Source organism: Heptranchias perlo, chromosome 23 (genome assembly GCF_035084215.1).
Source record: "Heptranchias perlo isolate sHepPer1 chromosome 23, sHepPer1.hap1, whole genome shotgun sequence".
Classification (NCBI taxonomy): Eukaryota; Metazoa; Chordata; class Chondrichthyes; order Hexanchiformes; family Hexanchidae; genus Heptranchias; species Heptranchias perlo.
The window spans coordinates 544,425-569,732 of NC_090347.1; the positions used below are offsets into that span (position 1 = coordinate 544,425).

A 25,308-nucleotide genomic window follows, 5' to 3' on the forward strand; every position below is an offset into this window, starting at 1 on the left:
CCTTTGGCCCATATCCCTTAATACCTTTGGTTGACAAAAAGCTATCTATCTCAGATTTAAATTTAGCAATTGAGCTAGTATCAATTGCCGTTTGCGGAAGAGAGTTCCAAACTTCTACCACCCTTTGTGTGTAGAAATGTTTTCTAATCTCACTCCTGAAAGGTCTGGCTCTAATCTTTAGACTGTGCCCCCTACTCCTAAAATCCCCAACCAGCGGAAATAGTTTCTCTCTATCCACCCTATCTGTTCCCCTTAATATCTTATAAACTTCGATCAGATCACCCCTTAACCTTCGAAACTCTAGAAAATACAACCCCAATTTGTGTAATCTCTCCTCGTAACTTAATCCTTGAAGTCCGGGTATCATTCTAGTAAACCTACGCTGCACTCCCTCCAAGGCCAATATGTCCTTCCGAAGGTGCGGTGCCCAGAACTGCTCACAGTACTCCAGGTGCGGTCTAACCAGGGTTTTGTATAGCTGCAGCATAACCTCTGCCCCCTTGTACTCCAGTCCTCTAGATATAAAGGCCAGCATTCCATTAGCCTTATTGATTATTTTCTGCACCTGTTCATGACACTTCAATGATCTGTGTACCTGAACCCCTAAGTCCCTTTGGACATCCACTGTTTTTAACTTTTTACCATTTAGAAAGTACCCTGTTCTATCCTTTTTTGATCCAAAGTGGATGACCTCACATTTGTCTACATTGAATTCCATTTGCCACAGTTTTGCCCATTCACCTAATCTATCAATATCCCTTTGTAATTTTATGTTTTCATCTACACTGCTTACAATGTCACCAATCTTTGTGTCATCGGCAAACTTAGATATGAGACTTTCTATGCCTTCATCTAAGTCGTTAATAAATATTGTGAATAATTGAGGCCCCAAGACAGATCCCTGTGGGACTCCACTAGTCACATCCTGCCAATGTGAGTACCTACCCATTATCCCTACTCTCTGTCACCTTTCGCTCTATTTCTCTCTAACTATGCATTTGGACAGTTACATGGGTAAGATGGGTATAGAGGGATATGGGCCAAGTGCAGGCAATTGGGACTAGCTTAGTGGTATAAACTGGGCGACATGGACATGTTGGGCCGAAGGGCCTGTTTCCATGTTGTAACTTCTATGATTCTATGATTCTATGATTCTATGTGTGTGTGTCTATCGCTCTCTTCATGTCTTTGACTCTCCCTCCCATGTCTCTCTTACCTCGTTTCTCGCTCGCCCTCTCCCACCCGCTCGCCCTCTCCCACCCGCTCGCCCTCTCCCACCCGCTCGCCCTCTCCCACCCGCTCGCCCTCTCCCACCCGCTCGCCCTCTCCCGCTCGCCCTCTCCCGCTCGCCCTCTCCCGCTCGCCCTCTCCCGCTCGCCCTCTCCCGCTCGCCCTCTCCCACTCGCTCGCCCTCTCCCACTCGCTCGCCCTCTCCCGCTCGCTCGCCCTCTCCCGCTCGCTCGCCCTCTCCCGCTCGCTCGCCCTCTCCCGCTCGCTCGCCCTCTCCCGCTCGCTCGCCCTCTCCCGCTCGCTCGCCCTCTCCCACTCACTCGCTCGCCCTCTCCCACTCACTCGCTCGCCCTCTCCCGCTCGCCCTCTCCCACTCGCTCGGCCCTCTCCCACTCGCTCGCCCTCTCCCACTCGCTCGCCCTCTCCCACTCGCTCGCCCTCTCCCACTCGCTCGCCCTCTCCCACTCGCTCGCCCTCTCCCACTCGCTCTCACTCTGTCGCTCTCACTCTGTCGCTCTCTCTCTGTCGCTCTCTCTCTGTCGCTCTCTCTCTGTCGCTCTCTCTCTGTCGCTCTCACTCTGTCGCTCTCTCTCTGTCGCCCTCTCCCACTCGCTCTCACTCTGTCGCTCTCTCTCTGTCGCCCTCTCCCACTCGCTCTCACTCTGTCGCTCTCACTCTGTCGCTCTCACTCTGTCGCTCTCACTCTGTCGCTCTCTCTCTGTCGCTCTCACTCTGTCGCTCTCACTCTGTCGCTCTCACTCTGTCGCTCTCACTCTGTCGCTCTCACTCTGTCGCTCTCACTCTGTCGCTCTCTCTCTGTCGCTCTCTCTCTGTCGCTCTCTCTCTGTCGCTCTCACTCTGTCGCTCTCTCTCTGTCGCTCTCTCTCTGTCGCTCTCTCTCTGTCGCTCTCACTCTGTCGCTCTCACTCTGTCGCTCTCACTCTGTCGCTCTCACTCTGTCGCTCTCACTCTGTCGCTCTCACTCTGTCGCTCTCACTCTGTCGCTCTCTCTCTGTCGCTCTCACTCTGTCGCTCTCACTCTGTCGCTCTCACTCTGTCGCTCTCTCTCTGTCGCTCTCACTCTGTCGCTCTCTCTCTGTCGCTCTCACTCTGTCGCTCTCTCTCTGTCGCTCTCACTCTGTCGCTCTCACTCTGTCGCTCTCTCTCTCTGTCGCTCTCACTCTGTCGCTCTCACTCTGTCGCTCTCTCTCTGTCGCTCTCTCTCTGTCGCTCTCACTCTGTCGCTCTCTCTCTGTCGCTCTCACTCTGTCGCTCTCTCTCTGTCGCTCTCTCTCTGTCGCTCTCACTCTGTCGCTCTCTCTCTGTCGCTCTCTCTCTGTCGCTCTCTCTCTGTCGCTCTCTCTCTGTCGCTCTCTCTCTGTCGCTCTCTCTCTGTCGCTCTCTCTCTGTCGCTCTCACTCTGTCGCTCTCACTCTGTCGCTCTCACTCTGTCGCTCTCTCTCTGTCGCTCTCACTCTGTCGCTCTCACTCTGTCGCTCTCACTCTGTCGCTCTCACTCTGTCGCTCTCACTCTGTCGCTCTCACTCTGTCGCTCTCACTCTGTCGCTCTCACTCTGTCGCTCTCACTCTGTCGCTCTCACTCTGTCGCTCTCACTCTGTCGCTCTCACTCTGTCGCTCTCACTCTGTCGCTCTCACTCTGTCGCTCTCACTCTGTCGCTCTCACTCTGTCGCTCTCACTCTGTCGCTCTCTCTCTGTCGCTCTCACTCTGTCGCTCTCACTCTGTCGCTCTCACTCTGTCGCTCTCACTCTGTCGCTCTCTCTCTGTCGCTCTCACTCTGTCGCTCTCTCTCTGTCGCTCTCACTCTGTCGCTCTCACTCTGTCGCTCTCACTCTGTCGCTCTCACTCTGTCGCTCTCACTCTGTCGCTCTCACTCTGTCGCTCTCTCTCTGTCGCTCTCACTCTGTCGCTCTCACTCTGTCGCTCTCACTCTGTCGCTCTCACTCTGTCGCTCTCACTCTGTCGCTCTCTCTCTGTCGCTCTCACTCTGTCGCTCTCACTCTGTCGCTCTCACTCTGTCGCTCTCTGTCGCTCTCACTCTGTCGCTCTCACTCTGTCGCTCGCTCTCTGTCGCTCTCACTCTGTCGCTCGCTCTCTGTCGCTCGCACTCTGTCGCTCGCTCTCTGTCGCTCTCACTCTGTCGCTCTCACTCTGTCGCTCTCACTCTGTCGCTCTCACTCTGTCGCTCTCTCTCTGTCGCTCTCACTCTGTCGCTCTCACTCTGTCGCTCTCACTCTGTCGCTCTCACTCTGTCGCTCTCACTCTGTCGCTCTCACTCTGTCGCTCTCACTCTGTCGCTCTCACTCTGTCGCTCTCACTCTGTCGCTCTCACTCTGTCGCTCTCTCTCTGTCGCTCTCTCTCTGTCGCTCTCTCTCTGTCGCTCTCACTCTGTCGCTCTCACTCTGTCGCTCTCACTCTGTCGCTCTCACTCTGTCGCTCTCACTCTGTCGCTCTCACTCTGTCGCTCTCACTCTGTCGCTCTCACTCTGTCGCTCTCTCTCTGTCGCTCTCTCTCTGTCGCTCTCTCTCTGTCGCTCTCACTCTGTCGCTCTCACTCTGTCGCTCTCACTCTGTCGCTCTCACTCTGTCGCTCTCTCTCTGTCGCTCTCACTCTGTCGCTCTCACTCTGTCGCTCTCACTCTGTCGCTCTCACTCTGTCGCTCTCACTCTGTCGCTCTCTCTCTGTCGCTCTCACTCTGTCGCTCTCACTCTGTCGCTCTCACTCTGTCGCTCTCACTCTGTCGCTCTCACTCTGTCGCTCTCACTCTGTCGCTCTCACTCTGTCGCTCTCTCTCTGTCGCTCTCACTCTGTCGCTCTCTCTCTGTCGCTCTCACTCTGTCGCTCTCACTCTGTCGCTCTCACTCTGTCGCTCTCTCTCTGTCGCTCTCACTCTGTCGCTCTCTCTCTGTCGCTCTCACTCTGTCGCTCTCACTCTGTCGCTCTCACTCTGTCGCTCTCTCTCTGTCGCTCTCTCTCTGTCGCTCTCTCTCTGTCGCTCTCTCTCTGTCGCTCTCACTCTGTCGCTCTCACTCTGTCGCTCTCTCTCTGTCGCTCTCACTCTGTCGCTCTCACTCTGTCGCTCTCACTCTGTCGCTCTCACTCTGTCGCTCTCACTCTGTCGCTCTCACTCTGTCGCTCTCACTCTGTCGCTCTCACTCTGTCGCTCTCTCTCTGTCGCTCTCTCTCTGTCGCTCTCACTCTGTCGCTCTCACTCTGTCGCTCTCTCTCTGTCGCTCTCACTCTGTCGCTCTCACTCTGTCGCTCTCACTCTGTCGCTCTCACTCTGTCGCTCTCACTCTGTCGCTCTCTCTCTGTCGCTCTCTCTCTGTCGCTCTCTCTCTGTCGCTCTCACTCTGTCGCTCTCACTCTGTCGCTCTCACTCTGTCGCTCTCACTCTGTCGCTCTCACTCTGTCGCTCTCTCTCTGTCGCTCTCACTCTGTCGCTCTCACTCTGTCGCTCTCTCTCTGTCGCTCTCACTCTGTCGCTCTCTCTCTGTCGCTCTCACTCTGTCGCTCTCACTCTGTCGCTCTCACTCTGTCGCTCTCACTCTGTCGCTCTCACTCTGTCGCTCTCACTCTGTCGCTCTCACTCTGTCGCTCTCACTCTGTCGCTCTCTCTCTGTCGCTCTCACTCTGTCGCTCTCTCTCTGTCGCTCTCACTCTGTCGCTCTCACTCTGTCGCTCTCACTCTGTCGCTCTCTCTCTGTCGCTCTCTCTCTGTCGCTCTCACTCTGTCGCTCTCTCTCTGTCGCTCTCACTCTGTCGCTCTCACTCTCTCGCTCTCACTCTCTCTCCCCCCAGGTTGATGGTGTCAGTTACCTGCTGCAGGAAATCTATGGAATAGAAAATAAATACAATTCCCAGGAATCTAAGGTAGGAGGGTTTAGAAACTGCCCACTGTGCCTGTGACCCCACCTCCTCGCTCCCCTCACTGTGCCTGTGACCCCACCTCCTCGCTCCCCTCACTGTGCCTGTGACCCCCACCTCCTCGCTCCCCTCACTGTGCCTGTGACCCCCACCTCCTCGCTCCCCTCACTGTGCCTGTGACCCCACCTCCTCGCTCCCCTCACTGTGCCTGTGACCCCACCTCCTCGCTCCCCTCACTGTGCCTGTGACCCCACCTCCTCGCTCCCCTCACTGTGCCTGTGACCCCACCTCCTCGCTCCCCTCACTGTGCCTGTGACCCCACCTCCTCGCTCCCCTCACTGTGCCTGTGTCCCCCACCTCCTCGCTCCCCTCACTGTGCCTGTGACCCCACCTCCTCGCTCCCCTCACTGTGCCTGTGACCCCACCTCCTCGCTCCCCTCACTGTGCCTGTGACCCCCACCTCCTCGCTCCCCTCACTGTGCCTGTGACCCCCACCTCCTCGCTCCCCTCACTGTGCCTGTGACCCCCACCTCCTCGCTCCCCTCACTGTGCCTGTGACCCCCACCTCCTCGCTCCCCTCACTGTGCCTGTGACCCCCACCTCCTCGCTCCCCTCACTGTGCCTGTGTCCCCTCACTCACCTCTGCTGCTTTCTCTGTGCAGGTTACTGATGAGGAGCTCAGTGATAACAGTGCTGAGTGTGTTGTGTGCCTGTCGGATGTCCGGGACACTCTGATCCTCCCATGTCGACACCTGTGTCTCTGCAACGCCTGCGCTGATACCCTGCGATACCAGGCCAACAACTGTCCCATCTGCCGTCTGCGTAAGATCACCCCGTATTCTCCCCCCCTCGGTGTCCGGTGTGTCCCCCCCTCGGTGTCCGGTGTGTCCCCCCCTCGGTGTCCGGTGTGTCCCCCTAGTCTCGGGTGTTTCTCGCTCAGTAACATAGGAACATAGGAACAGGAGTAGGCCATTCAGCCCCTCGTGCCTGCTCCGCCATTTGATAAGATCATGGCTGATCTGTGATCTAACTCCATATACCTGCCTTTGGCCCATATCCCTTAATACCTTTGGTTGACAAAAAGCTATCTATCTCAGATTTAAATTTAGCAATTGGGCTAGTATCAATTGCCGTTTGCGGAAGAGAGTTCCAAACTTCTACCACCCTTTGTGTGTAGAAATGTTTTCTAATCTCACTCCTGAAAGGTCTGGCTCTAATTTTTAGACTGTGCCCCCTACTCCTAGAATCCCCAACCAGCGGAAATAGTTTCTCTCTATCCACCTTACCTGTTCCCCTTAATATCTTATAAACTTCGATCTGTTTTGTGACCCTTTGTTGATCTTTGTATCTTTCCCATTCGCCAGGATCTGTGCCATTTTTTGCCTTTTTGTATGCCCTTTCCTTATGTCTTATACTGTCCCTTACCTCTTTAGTTGTCCATGGCTGTTTTTTTTTGGCAAGTAGAGTTCTTGCCCCTCAGGGGTATAAACCGATTCTGTATCACGAAGATGCAGAAGCTTTTACAGTCTGCTTTTATGTTCCTTGCAAGTTTACTCTCGTACTCTATTTTTCCCTCTTAATCAATCTCTTGGTCCTTTTTTGCTGAATTCTAAACTGCTCCCAATCCCCAGGCTTGCTGCTTTTTCTGGCAACTTTGTATGAATCCTCTTTGGATCTAATACTATCCTTAATTTCTTTTGTTAGCCATGGTTGGGCCGGATTTCCTTTTGTGTTTTTGCACCAGAAAGGAATGTATAATTGTTGCAATTCATGCATTCGTTCCTTAAATGTTAGCCATTGCCTATCCACCGTCATGCCTTTTAATGAAGCTCCCAATCTACCATAGCCAACTCACTCCTCATACCTTCGTAGTTTCCTTTGTTTAGATTTAGGACCCTAGTTTCGGATTGGGCTACTTCGGTGCCCGGTGCGTTCCCCCCCTCGGCGCCCGGTGCGTCCCCCCCTCGGCGCCCGGTGCGTTCCCCCCCTCGGCGCCCGGTGCGTCCCCCCCTCGGCGCCCGGTGCGTCCCCCCCTCGGCGCCCGGTGCGCCCCCCCCCTCGGCGCCCGGTGCGTCCCCCCCTCGGCGCCCGGTGCGTCCCCCCCTCGGCGCCCGGTGCGTTCCCCCCCTCGGCGCCCGGTGCGTCCCCCCCTCGGCGCCCGGTGCGTTCCCCCCCTCGGCGCCCGGTGCGTCCCCCCCTCGGCGCCCGGTGCGTCCCCCCCCTCGGCGCCCGGTGCGTTCCCTTCCCCCCTCCCCATATCCAGCCTATCGCCCTCTTCCAGTGTTCAGGGATTTCCCTCTACCTGTGTTCTCTGCTGTGTTGAGTGTTGGAGCAGTGTCTGATGGGGTGGAGGGGCGAGATGGAGCGGCTGGACCCTGAGTCTGCTCTGGGGTTGCCTTGGCCTGGGTACAGTTCACTGACCCTCCCTCTCCCTCTCTCTCTCTCTCTCTTGCAGCGTTCCGTGCTCTCTTACAGATCAGGGCGATGAGAAAGAAATTGGGCCCTGTGTCACCGACCGGCTACAACCCAGTCATCGCAGCCCAGTTACCCGAGTCTGACGACCATTCAGTGAGTGTCATTATTGGCAGTGGGGGTAGGGAGAGACGCACAGACTGACCAACACCTCCTGATAGAGTCTGGGGTTTGTCTCTGACCGAGCCCCACCCGCATGGGGTGGGATAAAATGTCTCATTATGTGGGGGGGCGGGAACCTGAAGAGTTGGAATGAAACCAAATTATACAAAATGAGGCGACGCTGGAGATTGTGACCAGTGAAATGACCGATATGACCACCAGTTACAGCCTCGCTCGTGGTGAATCCTGTTGGAGGTGCATTGGGCACATTGTGCAGGCAGGGTCTGCCTGTCGTCAGTGCTCGCTGACAGGACAAGGGACAGGTGCGAGGCTGTGCCCCCCCTCCCAGGGCCCGCCGGTGCCCCCCCCTCCCAGGGCCCGCCGGTGCCCCCCCCCCTCCCAGGGCCCGCCGGTGCCCCCCCCCTCCCAGGGCCCGCCGGTGCCCCCCCCCTCCCAGGGCCCGCCGGTGCCCCCCCCCTCCCAGGGCCCGCCGGTGCCCCCCCCCTCCCAGGGCCCGCCGGTGCCCCCCCTCCCAGGGCCCGCCGGTGCCCCCCCCTCCCAGGGCCCGCCGGTGCCCCCCCTCCCAGGGCCCGCCGGTGCCCCCCCCCTCCCAGGGCCCGCCGGTGCCCCCCCCTCCCAGGGCCCGCCGGTGCCCCCCCTCCCAGGGCCCGCCGGTGCCCCCCCTCCCAGGGCCCGCCGGTGCCCCCCCCTCCCAGGGCCCGCCGGTGCCCCCCCTCCCAGGGCCCGCCGGTGCCCCCAAAGGTGACCTATGGGTTAATGCAATCTGGCCTTTTGGGTAAAATCGGGTTAAACTCCATGTTAATTGACTTGGTTTGGATTCGCTTGGCTTGATTTGGTTTGGTTTAACAAACTTGATAGAGTTTTTTGATGAGGTAACAGAGAGGGTCGATGAGGGCAATGCAGTTGATGTGGTGTATATGGACTTTCAAAAGGTGTTTGATAAAGTGCCACATAATAGGCTTATCGTCAAGATTGAAGCCCGTGGAATAAAGGGGGCAGTAGCAGCATGGATACAGAATTGGCTAAGTAACAGGAAACAGAGAGTAGTGGTGAACGGTTATTTTTCGGACTGGAGGGAGGTGTACAGTGGTGTTCCCCAGGGGTCAGTGCTGGGACCACTGCTTTTCTTGATATGTATTGGTGACTTGGACTTGGGTGCACAGGGCATAATTTCAAAATTTGCAGATGACGCAAAACTTGGAAGTGTAGTGAACAGTGAGGAGGATAGTGATAGACTTCAAGAGGACACAGACAGGCTGATGGAATGGGCGGACATGTGGCAGATGAAATTTAACACAGAGAAGTGGGAATCAGGGAAAACTCTCCAGTGGCTGGAGTCATACCTAGCACAAAGGAAGGTGGGTAGTGGTTGTTGGAGGCCAATCATCTCAGCCCCAGGACATTGCTGCAGGAGTTCCTCAGGGCAGTGTCCTAGGCCCAACCATCTTCAGCTGCTTCATCAATGACCTTTCCTCCATCACAAGGTCAGAAATGGGGATGTTCGCTGATGATTGCACAGTGTTCAGTTCCATTCGCAACCCCTCAGATATTGAAGCAGTCCGAGCCCGCATGCAACAAGACCTGGACAACATCCAGGCTTGGGCTAATAAGTGGCAAGTAACATTTGTGCCAGATAAGTGCTAGGCAATGACCATCTCCAACAAGAGTCTAACCACCTCCCCTTGACATTCAATGGCATTACCATCGCCGAATCCCCCACCATCAACATCCTGGGGGTCACCATTGACCAGAAACTTAACTGGACCAGCCACATAAATACTGTGGCTACAAGAGCAGGTCAGAGGCTGGGTATTCTGCGGCGAGTGACTCACCTCCTGACTCCCCAAAGCCTTTCCACCATCTACAAGGCACAAGTCAGGAGTGTGATGGAATACTCTCCACTTGCCTGGATGAGTGCAGCTCCAACAACACTCAAGAAGCTCGACACCATCCAGGACAAAGCAGCCCGCTTGATTGGTACCCCATCCACCACCCTAAACATTCACTCCCTTCACCACCGGCGCGCAGTGGCTGCAGTGTGTACCATCCACAGGATGCACTGCAGCAACTCGCCAAGGCTTCTTCGACAGCACCTCCCAAACCCGCGACCTCTACCACCTAGAAGGACAAGAGCAGCAGGCACATGGGAACAACACCACCTGCACGTTCCCCTCCAAGTCACACACCATCCCGACTTGGAAATATATCGCCGTTCCTTCATCGTCACTGGGTCAAAATCCTGGAACTCCCTCCCTAACAGCACTGTGGGAGAACCGTCACCACACGGACTGCAGCGGTTCAAGAAGGCGGCTCACCACCACCTTCTCAAGGGCAATTAGGGATGGGCAATAAATGCCGGCCTCGCCAGCGACGCCCACATCCCATGAACGAATAAATATTTTAAAAAATACATTTTGGCAGGAAGAACGAGGAGAGACAATATAATCTAAAGGGTACAATTCTAACGGGGGCGCAGGAACAGAGAGATCTGGGGGTATATGTTAACAAATTTTTGAAGGTAGCAGGGCAGGTTGAGAAAGCGGTTAAAAAAGCATACGGGATTCTGGGCTTTATAAGTAGAGGCAGAGAGTACAAAAGCAAGGAAGTTATGATGAACCTTTATAAAACACTGGTTCAACCACAACTGGAGTATTGTGTCCAATTCTGGACACCGCACTTTAGGAAGGGCTTCAGTTACGTGGATAGACTGGAGAAGCTGGGGTTGTTCTCCTTGGAACAGAGATTTGATCGAGGTATTCAAAATCATGCAGGGTCTAGACAGAGTAGATAGAGAGAAATTGTTCCCATTGGCAGAAGGGTCAAGGACCAGAGGACACAGATTTAAGGTGATTGGCAAAAGAACGAAAGGTGATATGAGGAAAAACTTTTTTACCCAGCGAGTGGTTAGGATCTGGAATGCACTGCCCGAGGGGGTGGTGGAGGCAGATTCAATCATGGCCTTCAAAAGGGAACTGGATAAGTACTTGATGGGAAAAAACTTGTGGGGTGTAGGGCAGGGGAGTGTGTCTAACTGGATTGCTCTTGAAGAGCTGGCACGGGCTCGATGGGCCGAATGGCCTTCATCTGTGCTGTATCCATTCTATGATTCTATGGCTTTGGCTTGGTTTGGTTTAATTTAGTTTGGTTTGGTTTAATTTAGTTTAGTTTGGTTTGGTTTAATTTGGTTTGGTTTAATTTGGTTTAATTTAGTTTGGTTTGGCTTGGTTTGGTTTAGTTTAGTTTGGTTTGGTTTAATTTAGTTTGGTTTGGTTTGCCTTGGTTTGGTTTAGTTTAGTTTGGTTTAATTTAATTTAATTTAGTTTAGTTTGGTTTAATTTGGTTTGGTTTGGTTTAGTTTAGTTTGGTTTAATTTAGTTTGGCTTGGTTTGGTTTAGTTTAGTTTGGTTTGGTTTAATTTAGTTTGGTTTGGTTTGCCTTGGTTTAATTTAGTTTAGTTTGGTTTAATTTAGTTTAGTTTGGTTTGCCTTGGTTTGGTTTAGTTTAGTTTGGTTTAATTTAGTTTAGTTTGGTTTAATTTAGTTTAGTTTGGTTTGCCTTGGTTTGGTTTAGTTTAGTTTGGTTTAATTTAGTTTGGTTTGGTTTGCCTTGGTTTGGTTTAGTTTAGTTTGGTTTAATTTAGTTTAGTTTGGTTTAATTTAGTTTAGTTTGGTTTGGTTTGATTTGGTTTGAGTTGGTTTGAGTTGACTGATTGTAAAATCTGTTCTTCCTTCCCACAGTCCTCCGATCACATCCCCTTGGGCTATGAGGCTGTCTCCCTGCTGGAAGCCCTGAATGGCCCCCTCACACCTTCTCCATCAGCCCCTCCCATTCACCTGATTGGAGATGGCCATGCCCCCGGCCCACTGCCTGCCTTTCGGCCTGATGGACGCACCCCTCCCGTGTCTCCCCTGGATAGAGTCTGTGATGGCACCAATCAGGGGCTAACGCTGAAGAAAAGCACATCTAAGTGAGTAAAACCTTCACTCCCAGGGAGCAGGAGGGGAGGGGGCATGAGAGTGAGGGGAGGGGGCATGAGAGTGAGGGGAGGGGGCATGAGAGTGAGGGGAGGGGGCATGAGAGTGAGGGGAGGGAGCATGAGAGTGAGGGGAGGGAGCATGAGAGTGAGGGGAGGGGGCATGAGAGTGAGGGGAGGGAGCATGAGAGTGAGGGGAGGGGGCATGAGAGTGAGGGGAGGGGGCATGAGAGTGAGGGGAGGGGGCATGAGAGTGAGGGGAGGGGAGGGGGTATATGAGAGTGGGGGAGGAGTTATGAGAACGGGGGGAGGGAGAGGGGGATGAGTGTGGTTGGAGAGGGGGTATGAGAGTGGGGGAGGGGAAGGGTTATGAGCGTGGGGGAAGGGTTATGAGAGTGGGGGGAGGGGGTGTGAGTGGGGGGAGGGGGTGTGAGAGTGGGGGGGAGTGGGGGGAGGGGGGAGGGCGTGTGAGAAGGGATGAGAATGGGGGAGGAGAATGCAAGCTCTCTGGTAAACTCTGTGTCTCTCTGTTACATTCTGTGTGTCATAGGAACAGGAGTAGGCCATTCAGCCCCTCGTGCCTGCTCCGCCATTTGATAAGATCATGGCTGATCTGTGATCTAACTCCATATACCTGCCTTTGGCCCATATCCCTTAATACCTTTGGTTGCCAAAAAGCTATCTATCTCACATTTAAATTTAGCAATTGAGCTAGTATCAATTGCCGTTTGCGGAAGAGAGTTCCAAACTTCTACCACCCTTTGTGTGTAGAAATGTTTTCTAATCTCACTCCTGAAAGGTCTGGCTCTAATTTTTAGACTGTGCCCCCTACTCCTAGAATCCCCAACCAACGGAAATAGTTTCTCTCTATCCACCCTATCCGTTCCCCTTAATATCTTATAAACTTCGATCAGATCACCCCTTAACCTTCGAAACTCCAGAGAATACAAGCCCAATTTGTGTAATCTCTCCTCGTAAATTAACCCTTGAAGTCTGGGTATCATTCTAGTAAACCTACACTGCACTCCCTCCAAGGCCAATATGTCCTTCCGAAGGTGCAGTGCCCAGAACTGCTCATAGTGCTCCAGGTGCGGTCTAACCAGGGTTTTGTATAGCTGCAGCATAACTTCTGCCCCCTTGTACTCCAGTCCTCTAGATATAAAGGCCAGCATTCCATTAGCCTTATTGATTATTTTCATGACACTTCAATGATCTATGTACCTGAACCCCTAGGTCCCTTTGGACATCCACTGTTTTTAACTTTTTACCATTTAGAAAGTACCCTGTTCTATCCTTTTTTGATCCAAAGTGGATGACCTCACATTTGTCTACATTGAATTCCATTTGCCACAGTTTTGCCCATTCACCTAATCTATCAATATCCCTTTGTAATTTTATGTTTTCATCTACACTGCTTACAATGCCACCAATCTTTGTGTCATCGTCAAACTTAGATATGAAACTTTCTATGCCTTCATCTAAGTCGTTAATAAATATTGTGAATAATTGAGGCCCCAAGACAGATCCCTGTGGGACTCCACTAGTCACATCCTGCCAATGTGAGTACCTACCCATTATCCCTACTCTCTGTCGCCTTTCGCTCAGCCAATTTCCTAACCAAGTCCGTACTTTTCCCTCGATTCCATGGGCTTCTATCTTAGCTAACAGTCTCTTATGTGGGACCTTATCAAATGCCTTCTGGAAGTCCATATAAATAACATCCATTGACATTCCCCTGTCCACTACTTTAGTCACCTCTTCAAAGAATTCAATCAGATTTGTCAGGCACAACCTACCTTTCACAAATCCATGCTGGCTCTCTCTGATTAACTGAAAATTCTGTGTGTGTGTCGCTGTGTGTGTGTGTGTGTGTGTGTGTGTGTGGCTCTGTGTGTGTGTGTGTCGCTCTGTGTGTGTGTGTGTCGCTGTGTGTGTGTCGCTGTGTGTGTGTCGCTGTGTGTGTGTCGCTGTGTGTGTGTGTGTCGCTGTGTGTGTGTGTGTCGCTGTGTGTGTGTGTGTGTCGCTCTGTGTGTGTGTGTGTCGCTCTGTGTGTGTGTGTGTCGCTCTGTGTGTGTGTGTGTCGCTCTGTGTGTGTGTGTGTGTGTCGCTCTGTGTGTGTGTGTGTCGCTCTGTGTGTGTGTGTGTCGCTCTGTGTGTGTGTGTGTCGCTCTGTGTGTGTGTGTGTCGCTCTGTGTGTGTGTGTCGCTCTGTGTGTGTGTGTGTCGCTCTGTGTGTGTGTGTGTCGCTGTGTGTGTGTCGCTCTGTGTGTGTGTGTCGCTCTGTGTGTGTGTGTCGCTCTGTGTGTGTGTGTCGCTCTGTGTGTGTGTGTCGCTCTGTGTGTGTGTGTCGCTCTGTGTGTGTGTGTCGCTCTGTGTGTGTGTGTCGCTCTGTGTGTGTGTGTGTCGCTCTGTGTGTGTGTGTGTGTGTGTGTGTCGCTCTGTGTGTGTGTGTGTCGCTCTGTGTGTGTGTGTGTCGCTCTGTGTGTGTGTGTGTCGCTCTGTGTGTGTGTGTGTCGCTCTGTGTGTGTGTGTGTCGCTCTGTGTGTGTGTGTGTCGCTCTGTGTGTGTGTGTGTCGCTCTGTGTGTGTGTGTCGCTCTGTGTGTGTGTGTCGCTCTGTGTGTGTGTCGCTCTGTGTGTGTGTCGCTCTGTGTGTGTGTCGCTCTGTGTGTGTGTCGCTCTGTGTGTGTGTGTCGCTCTGTGTGTGTGTGTCGCTCTGTGTGTGTGTGTGTCGCTGTGTGTGTGTCGCTGTGTGTGTGTCGCTGTGTGTGTGTGTCGCTCTGTGTGTGTGTGTCGCTCTGTGTGTGTGTGTCGCTCTGTGTGTGTGTGTCGCTCTGTGTGTGTGTGTCGCTCTGTGTGTGTGTGTCGCTCTGTGTGTGTGTGTCGCTCTGTGTGTGTGTGTCGCTCTGTGTGTGTGTGTCGCTCTGTGTGTGTGTGTGTCGCTCTGTGTGTGTGTGTGTCGCTGTGTGTGTGTGTGTGTGTGTGTGTCGCTCTGTGTGTGTGTGTGTGTGTGTGTGTGTGTGTGTCGCTCTGTGTGTGTGTGTGTCGCTCTGTGTGTGTGTCGCTCTGTGTGTGTGTGTGTCGCTCTGTGTGTGTGTGTGTCGCTCTGTGTGTGTGTGTCGCTCTGTGTGTGTGTGTGTCGCTGTGTGTGTGTGTGTCGCTCTGTGTGTGTGTGTGTCGCTCTGTGTGTGTGTGTGTCGCTCTGTGTGTGTGTGTGTGTCGCTCTGTGTGTGTGTGTCGCTCTGTGTGTGTGTGTCGCGCTCTGTGTGTGTGTGTGTCGCGCTCTGTGTGTGTGTGTGTCGCGCTCTGTGTGTGTGTGTGTCACGCTCTGTGTGTGTGTGTGTCGCGCTCTGTGTGTGTGTGTGTCGCGCTCTGTGTGTGTGTGTGTCGCGCTCTGTGTGTGTGTGTGTCGCGCTCTGTGTGTGTGTGTCGCGCTCTGTGTGTGTGTGTGTCGCGCTCTGTGTGTGTGTCGCGCTCTGTGTGTGTGTCGCTCTGTGTGTGTCGCTCTGTGTGTGTGTCGCTCTGTGTGTGTGTCGCTCTGTGTGTGTGTCGCTGTGTGTGTGTGTGTCGCTGTGTGTGTGTGTGTCGCTGTGTGTGTGTGTGTGTCGCTGTGTGTGTGTGTGTCGCTGTGTGTGTGTGTGTCGCTGTGTGTGTGTGTGTCGCTGTGTGTGTGTGTCGCTGTGTGTGTGTGTCGCTGTGTGTGTGTGTCGCTGTGTGTGTGTGTCGCTGTGTGTGTGTGTCGCTGTGTGTGTGTGTCGCTCTGTGTGTGTGTGTCGCTCTGTGTGTGTGTCGCTCTGTGTGTGTGTGTGTCGCTCTGTGTGTGTGTGTGTCGCTCTGTGTGTGTGTGTCGCTCTGTGTGTGTGTGTGTCGCTCTGTGTGTGTGTGTGTCGCTCTGTGTGTGTGTGTGTCGCTCTGTGTGTGTGTGTCGCGCTCTGTGTGTGTGTGTGTCGCGCTCTGTGTGTGTGTGTGTCGCGCTCTGTGTGTGTGTGTGTCGCGCTCTGTGTGTGTGTGTGTCGCGCTCTGTGTGTGTGTGTGTCGCGCTCTGTGTGTGTGTGTGTCGCTCTGTGTGTGTGTCGCTCTGTGTGTGTGTCGCTCTGTGTGTGTGTCGCTCTGTGTGTGTGTCGCTCTGTGTGTGTGTGTGTCGCTCTGTGTGTGTGTGTGTCGCTCTGTGTGTGTGTGTGTCGCTCTGTGTGTGTGTGTCGCGCTCTGTGTGTGTGTGTGTCGCGCTCTGTGTGTGTGTGTGTCGCGCTCTGTGTGTGTGTGTGTCGCGCTCTGTGTGTGTGTGTGTCGCGCTCTGTGTGTGTGTGTGTCGCTCTGTGTGTGTGTCGCTCTGTGTGTGTGTCGCTCTGTGTGTGTGTCGCTCTGTGTGTGTGTCGCTCTGTGTGTGTGTCGCTCTGTGTGTGTGTCGCTCTGTGTGTGTGTGTCGCTCTGTGTGTGTGTGTCGCTCTGTGTGTGTGTGTGTCGCTCTGTGTGTGTGTGTGTCGCTCTGTGTGTGTGTGTGTCGCTCTGTGTGTGTGTCGCTCTGTGTGTGTGTCGCTCTGTGTGTGTGTCGCTCTGTGTGTGTGTCGCTCTGTGTGTGTGTCGCTCTGTGTGTGTGTCGCTCTGTGTGTGTGTCGCTCTGTGTGTGTGTCGCTCTGTGTGTGTGTCGCTCTGTGTGTGTGTCGCTCTGTGTGTGTGTCGCTCTGTGTGTGTGTCGCTCTGTGTGTGTGTCGCTCTGTGTGTGTGTCGCTCTGTGTGTGTGTCGCTGTGTGTGTGTGTGTCGCTGTGTGTGTGTGTGTCGCTGTGTGTGTGTGTGTCGCTGTGTGTGTGTGTCGCTGTGTGTGTGTGTGTCGCTGTGTGTGTGTGTGTGTCGCTGTGTGTGTGTGTGTCGCTCTGTGTGTGTGTGTCGCTGTGTGTGTGTGTCGCTGTGTGTGTGTGTGTCGCTGTGTGTGTGTGTGTCGCTCTGTGTGTGTGTCGCTCTGTGTGTGTGTCGCTGTGTGTGTGTGTCGCTGTGTGTGTGTGTCGCTGTGTGTGTGTGTCGCTGTGTGTGTGTGTCGCTGTGTGTGTGTGTCGCTGTGTGTGTGTGTCGCTGCGTGTGTGTCGCTGCGTGTGTGTCGCTCTGTGTGTGTGTGTCGCTCTGTGTGTGTGTGTCGCTCTGTGTGTGTGTGTCGCTCTGTGTGTGTGTGTCGCTCTGTGTGTGTGTGTCGCTCTGTGTGTGTGTGTCGCTGTGTGTGTGTGTCGCTCTGTGTGTGTGTGTGTCGCTCTGTGTGTGTGTGTGTGTGTGTGTGTGTGTGTGTCGCTCTGTGTGTGTGTGTGTGTGTGTGTGTCGCTCTGTGTGTGTGTGTGTCGCTCTGTGTGTGTGTGTGTGTGTCGCTCTGTGTGTGTGTGTGTCGCTCTGTGTGTGTGTGTGTCGCTCTGTGTGTGTGTGTCGCTCTGTGTGTGTGTGTGTCGCTGTGTGTGTGTGTGTGTGTCGCTCTGTGTGTGTGTGTGTCGCTGTGTGTGTGTGTGTGTGTGTCGCTCTGTGTGTGTGTGTGTCGCTCTGTGTGTGTGTGTGTCGCTCTGTGTGTGTGTGTGTGTCGCTCTGTGTGTGTGTGTCGCTCTGTGTGTGTGTGTCGCGCTCTGTGTGTGTGTGTGTCGCGCTCTGTGTGTGTGTGTGTCGCGCTCTGTGTGTGTGTGTGTCGCGCTCTGTGTGTGTGTGTGTCGCGCTCTGTGTGTGTGTGTGTCGCGCTCTGTGTGTGTGTGTGTGTCGCGCTCTGTGTGTGTGTGTGTCGCGCTCTGTGTGTGTGTGTCGCGCTCTGTGTGTGTGTGTGTCGCGCTCTGTGTGTGTGTCGCGCTCTGTGTGTGTGTCGCGCTCTGTGTGTGTGTCGCGCTCTGTGTGTGTGTCGCGCTCTGTGTGTGTGTCGCGCTCTGTGTGTGTGTCGCTCTGTGTGTGTGTCGCTCTGTGTGTGTGTCGCTCTGTGTGTGTGTCGCTCTGTGTGTGTGTCGCTCTGTGTGTGTGTCGCTCTGTGTGTGTGTCGCTCTGTGTGTGTGTCGCTGTGTGTGTGTGTGTGTCGCTGTGTGTGTGTGTCGCTGTGTGTGTGTGTGTGTCGCTGTGTGTGTGTGTGTCGCTGTGTGTGTGTGTGTCGCTGTGTGTGTGTGTGTGTCGCTCTGTGTGTGTGTCGCTGTGTGTGTGTGTGTCGCTGTGTGTGTGTGTCGCTGTGTGTGTGTGTGTGTCGCTGTGTGTGTGTGTGTCGCTGTGTGTGTGTGTGTCGCTGTGTGTGTGTGTGTCGCTGTGTGTGTGTGTGTCGCTCTGTGTGTGTGTGTGTCGCTGTGTGTGTGTGTCGCTGTGTGTGTGTGTCGCTGTGTGTGTGTGTCGCTGTGTGTGTGTGTCGCTGTGTGTGTGTGTCGCTGTGTGTGTGTGTCGCTGTGTGTGTGTGTCGCTCTGTGTGTGTGTGTGTCGCTCTGTGTGTGTGTCGCTCTGTGTGTGTGTGTGTCGCTCTGTGTGTGTGTGTCGCTCTGTGTGTGTGTGTGTCGCTCTGTGTGTGTGTGTGTCGCGCTCTGTGTGTGTGTGTGTCGCGCTCTGTGTGTGTGTGTGTCGCGCTCTGTGTGTGTGTGTGTCGCGCTCTGTGTGTGTGTGTGTCGCGCTCTGTGTGTGTGTCGCTCTGTGTGTGTGTCGCTCTGTGTGTGTGTCGCTCTGTGTGTGTGTCGCTCTGTGTGTGTGTCGCTCTGTGTGTGTGTCGCTCTGTGTGTGTGTCGCTCTGTGTGTGTGTCGCTCTGTGTGTGTGTCGCTCTGTGTGTGTGTCGCTGTGTGTGTGTGTGTCGCTGTGTGTGTGTGTGTCGCTGTGTGTGTGTGTCGCTGTGTGTGTGTGTGTGTCGCTGTGTGTGTGTGTGTCGCTCTGTGTGTGTGTGTGTGTCGCTGTGTGTGTGTGTCGCTCTGTGTGTGTGTGTCGCTCTGTGTGTGTGTGTCGCTGTGTGTGTGTGTCGCTGTGTGTGTGTGTGTCGCTGTGTGTGTGTGTGTCGCTCTGTGTGTGTGTGTCGCTGTGTGTGTGTGTCGCTGTGTGTGTGTGTCGCTGCGTGTGTGTCGCTGCGTGTGTGTCGCTCTGTGTGTGTGTGTCGCTCTGTGTGTGTGTGTCGCTCTGTGTGTGTGTGTCGCTCTGTGTGTGTGTGTCGCTCTGTGTGTGTGTGTCGCTCTGTGTGTGTGTGTCGCTCTGTGTGTGTGTGTCGCTCTGTGTGTGTGTGTGTCGCTCTGTGTGTGTGTGTGTCGCTCTGTGTGTGTGTGTGTGTGTGTGTGTGTCGCTCTGTGTGTGTGTGTGTCGCTCTGTGTGTGTGTGTGTCGCTCTGTGTGTGTGTGTGTCGCTCTGTGTGTGTGTGTGTCGCTCTGTGTGTGTGTGTGTCGCTCTGTGTGTGTGTGTGTCGCTCTGTGTGTGTGTGTGTCGCTCTGTGTGTGTGTGTCGCTCTGTGTGTGTGTCGCTCTGTGTGTGTGTCGCTCTGTGTGTGTGTCGCTCTGTGTGTGTGTCGCTCTGTGTGTGTGTCGCTCTGTGTGTGTGTCGCTCTGTGTGTGTGTCGCTCTGTGTGTGTGTCGCTCTGTGTGTGTGTGTCGCTCTGTGTGTGTGTGTCGCTCTGTGTGTGTGTGTCGCTCTGTGTGTGTGTCGCTCTGTGTGTGTGTCGCTCTGTGTGTGTGTGTCGCTCTGTGTGTGTGTGTCGCTCTGTGTGTGTGTGTCGCTCTGTGTGTGTGTGTGTCGCTCTGTGTGTGTGTGTGTGTGTGTGTGTGTGTGTCGCTCTGTGTGTGTGTGTGTGTGTGTGTGTGTGTCGCTCTGTGTGTGTGTGTGTCGCTCTGTGTGTGTGTGTGTCGCTCTGTGTGTGTGTGTGTGTGTCGCTCTGTGTGTGTGTGTGTCGCTCTGTGTGTGTGTGTGTCGCTCTGTGTGTGTGTGTCGCTCTGTGTGTGTGTGTGTCGCTGTGTGTGTGTGTGTGTGTGTCGCTCTGTGTGTGTGTGTGTCGCTCTGTGTGTGTGTGTGTCGCTCTGTGTGTGTGTGTGTCGCTCTGTGTGTGTGTGTGTGTCGCTCTGTGTGTGTGTGTCGCTCTGTGTGTGTGTGTCGCGCTCTGTGTGTGTGTGTGTCGCGCTCTGTGTGTGTGTGTGTCGCGCTCTGTGTGTGTGTGTGTCGCGCTCTGTGTGTGTGTGTGTCGCGCTCTGTGTGTGTGTGTGTCGCGCTCTGTGTGTGTGTGTGTCGCGCTCTGTGTGTGTGTGTGTCGCGCTCTGTGTGTGTGTGTGTCGCGCTCTGTGTGTGTGTCGCGCTCTGTGTGTGTGTCGCTCTGTGTGTGTCGCTCTGTGTGTGTGTCGCTCTGTGTGTGTGTCGCTCTGTGTGTGTGTCGCTCTGTGTGTGTGTCGCTCTGTGTGTGTGTCGCTCTGTGTGTGTGTCGCTCTGTGTGTGTGTGTCGCTGTGTGTGTGTGTGTCGCTGTGTGTGTGTGTGTCGCTGTGTGTGTGTGTGTCGCTGTGTGTGTGTGTGTCGCTGTGTGTGTGTGTGTCGCTCTGTGTGTGTGTGTGTCGCTCTGTGTGTGTGTGTGTCGCTGTGTGTGTGTGTCGCTGTGTGTGTGTGTCGCTGTGTGTGTGTGTCGCTGTGTGTGTGTGTCGCTGTGTGTGTGTGTCGCTCTGTGTGTGTGTGTGTCGCTCTGTGTGTGTGTCGCTCTGTGTGTGTGTGTGTCGCTCTGTGTGTGTGTGTCGCTCTGTGTGTGTGTGTGTCGCTCTGTGTGTGTGTGTGTCGCTCTGTGTGTGTGTGTGTCGCTCTGTGTGTGTGTGTCGCGCTCTGTGTGTGTGTGTGTCGCGCTCTGTGTGTGTGTGTGTCGCGCTCTGTGTGTGTGTGTGTCGCGCTCTGTGTGTGTGTCGCTCTGTGTGTGTGTCGCTCTGTGTGTGTGTCGCTCTGTGTGTGTGTCGCTCTGTGTGTGTGTGTGTCGCTCTGTGTGTGTGTGTGTCGCTCTGTGTGTGTGTGTGTCGCTCTGTGTGTGTGTGTCGCGCTCTGTGTGTGTGTGTGTCGCGCTCTGTGTGTGTGTGTGTCGCGCTCTGTGTGTGTGTGTGTCGCGCTCTGTGTGTGTGTGTGTCGCGCTCTGTGTGTGTGTGTGTCGCTCTGTGTGTGTGTCGCTCTGTGTGTGTGTCGCTCTGTGTGTGTGTCGCTCTGTGTGTGTGTCGCTCTGTGTGTGTGTCGCTCTGTGTGTGTGTCGCTCTGTGTGTGTGTCGCTCTGTGTGTGTGTCGCTCTGTGTGTGTGTGTGTCGCTCTGTGTGTGTGTGTCGCTCTGTGTGTGTGTGTGTCGCTCTGTGTGTGTGTGTGTCGCTCTGTGTGTGTGTCGCTCTGTGTGTGTGTCGCTCTGTGTGTGTGTCGCTCTGTGTGTGTGTCGCTCTGTGTGTGTGTCGCTCTGTGTGTGTGTCGCTCTGTGTGTGTGTCGCTCTGTGTGTGTGTCGCTCTGTGTGTGTGTCGCTCTGTGTGTGTGTCGCTGTGTGTGTGTGTGTCGCTGTGTGTGTGTGTGTCGCTGTGTGTGTGTGTCGCTGTGTGTGTGTGTGTCGCTGTGTGTGTGTGTGTGTCGCTGTGTGTGTGTGTGTCGCTCTGTGTGTGTGTGTGTCGCTGTGTGTGTGTGTCGCTCTGTGTGTGTGTGTCGCTCTGTGTGTGTGTGTCGCTGTGTGTGTGTGTCGCTGTGTGTGTGTGTGTCGCTGTGTGTGTGTGTGTGTCGCTCTGTGTGTGTGTGTCGCTGTGTGTGTGTGTCGCTGTGTGTGTGTGTCGCTGTGTGTGTGTGTCGCTGTGTGTGTGTCGCTGTGTGTGTGTGTCGCTGTGTGTGTGTGTCGCTGCGTGTGTGTCGCTGCGTGTGTGTCGCTCTGTGTGTGTGTCGCTCTGTGTGTGTGTGTCGCTCTGTGTGTGTGTGTCGCTCTGTGTGTGTGTGTCGCTCTGTGTGTGTGTGTCGCTCTGTGTGTGTGTGTCGCTCTGTGTGTGTGTGTCGCTCTGTGTGTGTGTGTCGCTCTGTGTGTGTGTGTGTCGCTCTGTGTGTGTGTGTGTCGCTCTGTGTGTGTGTGTCGCTCTGTGTGTGTGTGTCGCTCTGTGTGTGTGTGTCGCTCTGTGTGTGTGTGTCGCTGTGTGTGTGTGTCGCTGTGTGTGTGTGTCGCTGTGTGTGTGTCGCTGTGTGTGTGTCGCTGTGTGTGTGTCGCTGTGTGTGTGTCGCTGTGTGTGTGTCGCTGTGTGTGTGTCGCTGTGTGTGTGTCGCTGTGTGTGTGTGTCGCTGTGTGTGTGTGTCGCTGTGTGTGTGTGTCGCTGTGTGTGTGTGTCGCTGTGTGTGTGTGTCGCTGTGTGTGTGTCGCTGTGTGTGTGTCGCTGTGTGTGTCGCTCTGTGTGTGTGTGTCGCTCTGTGTGTGTGTGTCGCTCTGTGTGTGTGTCGCTCTGTGTGTGTGTGTGTGTCGCTCTGTGTGTGTGTGTGTGTGTCGCTCTGTGTGTGTGTGTGTCGCTCTGTGTGTGTGTGTCGCTCTGTGTGTGTGTGTCGCTCTGTGTGTGTGTGTCGCTCTGTGTGTGTGTGTGTCGCTCTGTGTGTGTGTGTGTGTGTCGCTCTGTGTGTGTGTGTGTGTCGCTCTGTGTGTGTGTGTGTGTGTGTCGCTCTGTGTGTGTGTGTGTGTCGCTCTGTGTGTGTGTGTCGCTCTGTGTGTGTGTGTCGCACTGTGTGTGTGTGTCGCTCTGTGTGTGTGTGTGTCGCTCTGTGTGTGTGTGTGTCGCACTGTGTGTGTGTGTCGCTCTGTGTGTGTGTGTCGCTCTGTGTGTGTGTGTGTCGCACTGTGTGTGTGTGTCGCTCTGTGTGTGTGTGTCGCTCTGTGTGTGTGTGTGTCGCTCTGTGTGTGTGTGTGTCGCTCTGTGTGTGTGTGTGTGTCGCTCTGTGTGTGTGTGTGTGTGTCGCTCTGTGTGTGTGTGTGTGTGTCGCTCTCTGTGTGTGTGTCGCTCTCTGTGTGTGTGTCGCTCTCTGTGTGTGTGTCGCTGTGTGTGTGTGTGTCGCTGTGTGTGTGTGTGTCGCTGTGTGTGTGTGTGTCGCTGTGTGTGTGTGTGTCGCTGTGTGTGTGTCGCTGTGTGTGTGTCGCTGTGTGTGTGTGTGTCGCTGTGTGTGTGTGTCGCTGTGTGTGTGTGTCGCTGTGTGTGTGTGTCGCTGTGTGTGTGTGTCGCTGTGTGTGTGTGTCGCTGTGTGTGTGTGTCGCTGTGTGTGTGTGTGTCGCACTGTGTGTGTGTGTCGCTCTGTGTGTGTGTGTCGCTCTGTGTGTGTGTGTGTCGCACTGTGTGTGTGTGTCGCTCTGTGTGTGTGTGTCGCTCTGTGTGTGTGTGTGTCGCTCTGTGTGTGTGTGTGTGTCGCTCTGTGTGTGTGTGTGTGTGTCGCTCTCTGTGTGTGTGTCGCTCTCTGTGTGTGTGTCGCTCTCTGTGTGTGTGTCGCTGTGTGTGTGTGTGTCGCTGTGTGTGTGTGTGTCGCTGTGTGTGTGTCGCTGTGTGTGTGTCGCTGTGTGTGTGTGTGTGTCTGTGTGTGTGTGTCGCTGTGTGTGTGTGTCGCTGTGTGTGTGTGTCGCTGTGTGTGTGTGTCGCTGTGTGTGTGTGTCGCTGTGTGTGTGTGTCGCTGTGTGTGTGTGTCGCTGTGTGTGTGTGTCGCTGTGTGTGTGTGTCGCTGTGTGTGTGTGTCGCTGTGTGTGTGTCGCTGTGTGTGTGTGTCGCTGTGTGTGTGTGTCGCTGTGTGTGTGTGTCGCTGTGTGTGTGTGTCGCTGTGTGTGTGTCGCTGTGTGTGTGTGTCGCTGTGTGTGTGTGTCGCTGTGTGTGTGTGTCGCTGTGTGTGTGTGTCGCTGTGTGTGTGTGTCGCTGTGTGTGTGTGTCGCTGTGTGTGTGTGTCGCTGTGTGTGTGTGTCGCTGTGTGTGTGTGTCGCTGTGTGTGTGTGTCGCTGTGTGTGTGTGTCGCTGTGTGTGTGTCGCTGTGTGTGTGTGTCGCTGTGTGTGTGTGTCGCTGTGTGTGTGTGTCGCTGTGTGTGTGTCGCTGTGTGTGTGTGTCGCTGTGTGTGTGTGTCGCTGTGTGTGTGTGTCGCTGTGTGTGTGTGTCGCTGTGTGTGTGTGTCGCTGTGTGTGTGTGTCGCTGTGTGTGTGTGTCGCTGTGTGTGTGTGTGTGTCGCTCTGTTACACCCTGTTCATAGAATCATAGAAAATAGGAGCAAGAATAGGCCATTCGGCCCTTCGGGCCTGCTCCGCCATTCAAATGATCTTGGCTGATCGTCTAACTCAGTACCCTGTTCCCGCTTTTTCCCCATATCCCTTGATCCCTTTAGCATTGAGAAATATATCTATCCCCTTCTTGAATACATCTAATGACTTGGCCTCCACTGCCTTCTGTGGTAGAGAATTCCACAGGTTCACCACCCTCTGAGTGAAGAAATTTCTCCTCATCTCGGTTCTAAATGGCAGACCCCGTATCCTGAGACTGTGACCCCTGGTTCTGGACTCCCCAGCCATCGGGAACATCCTCCCTGCATCTAGTCTGTCTAGTCCTGTTAGAATTTTATATGTTTTGATGAGATCACCTCTCATTCTTCTAAACTCCAGTGAATATAGGCCTAGTCGACCCAATCTCTCCTCATACGTCAGTCCTGCCATCCCAGGAATCAGTCTGGTAAACCTTTGTTGCACTCCCTCCATGGCAAGGACATCCTTCCTCAGATAAGGAGACCAAAACTGCACACAATACTCCAGATGTGGTCTCACCAAGGCCCTGTATAACTGCAGTAAGACATCCCTGCTCCAGTACTCAAATTCTCTTGCAATGAAGGCCAACATACCATTCGCCTTCCTAACTGCTTGCTGCACCTGAATGCTCGTTTTCAGTGACTGGTGTACAAGGACACCCAGGTCTCGTTGCACCTCCCCTTTTCCCAATCTATCACCATTCAGATAATAATCTGCCTTTCTGTTTTTACAACCAAAGTGGATAACCTCACATTTATCCACATTATACTGCATCTGCCATGTTCTTTCCCACTCACCCAACTTGTCTAAATCACATTGGAGCCTCTTTGCATCCTCCTCACAGCTCACATTCCACCCCAGCTTTGTGTCGTCTGCAAACTTGGAAATGTTGCATTTAGTTCCCTCATCCAAATCATTGATATATATTGTGAATAGCTGGGGCCCAAGCACTGATCCCTGCAGTACCCCACTAGTCACTGCCTGCCACCCGGAAAAAGACCCGTTTATTCCTACTCTCTGTTTCCTGTCTGTTAACCAATTCTCAATCCATGCCAGTATATTCCCCCCGATCCCATGTGCTTTAAATTTGCACACTAACCTCTTGTGTGGGACCTTATCAAAAGCCTTCTGAAAATCCAAATACACCACATCCACTGGTTCTCCCCTATCTATTCTACTAGTTACATCCTCAAAAAACTCCAGTAGATTTGTTAAGCATGATTTCCCTTTCATAAACCCATGCTGACTTTGTCCAATCCCATTAATGCCCTCCAAGTGTTCTGTTATCACATCTTTTATAATAGACGCTAGCATTTTCCCCACTACTGATGTTAGGCTAACTGGTCTGTAATTCCCTGTTTTTTCTCTCCCTCCTTTTTTAAATAGTGGGGTTACATTTGCCACCCTCCAATCTGTAGGAACTGTTCCAGAGTCTAT

The 25,308-nt window shown here is 54.0% G+C and overlaps 1 protein-coding gene across 1 annotated transcript in view; it reads left to right on the forward strand.

The window, feature by feature from the left end:
- rnf157 (ring finger protein 157) overlaps nt 1-25,308 on the forward strand; it is a 96,463-nt gene that overhangs the window by 33,982 nt on the left and 37,173 nt on the right. The window contains exons 9-12 of the mRNA XM_068003783.1: nt 5,055-5,126; nt 5,783-5,942; nt 7,576-7,688; nt 11,453-11,682. Coding sequence (XP_067859884.1) covers nt 5,055-5,126; nt 5,783-5,942; nt 7,576-7,688; nt 11,453-11,682 — 575 coding nt within the window. The remainder of the gene's footprint in view (nt 1-5,054; nt 5,127-5,782; nt 5,943-7,575; nt 7,689-11,452; nt 11,683-25,308) is intronic.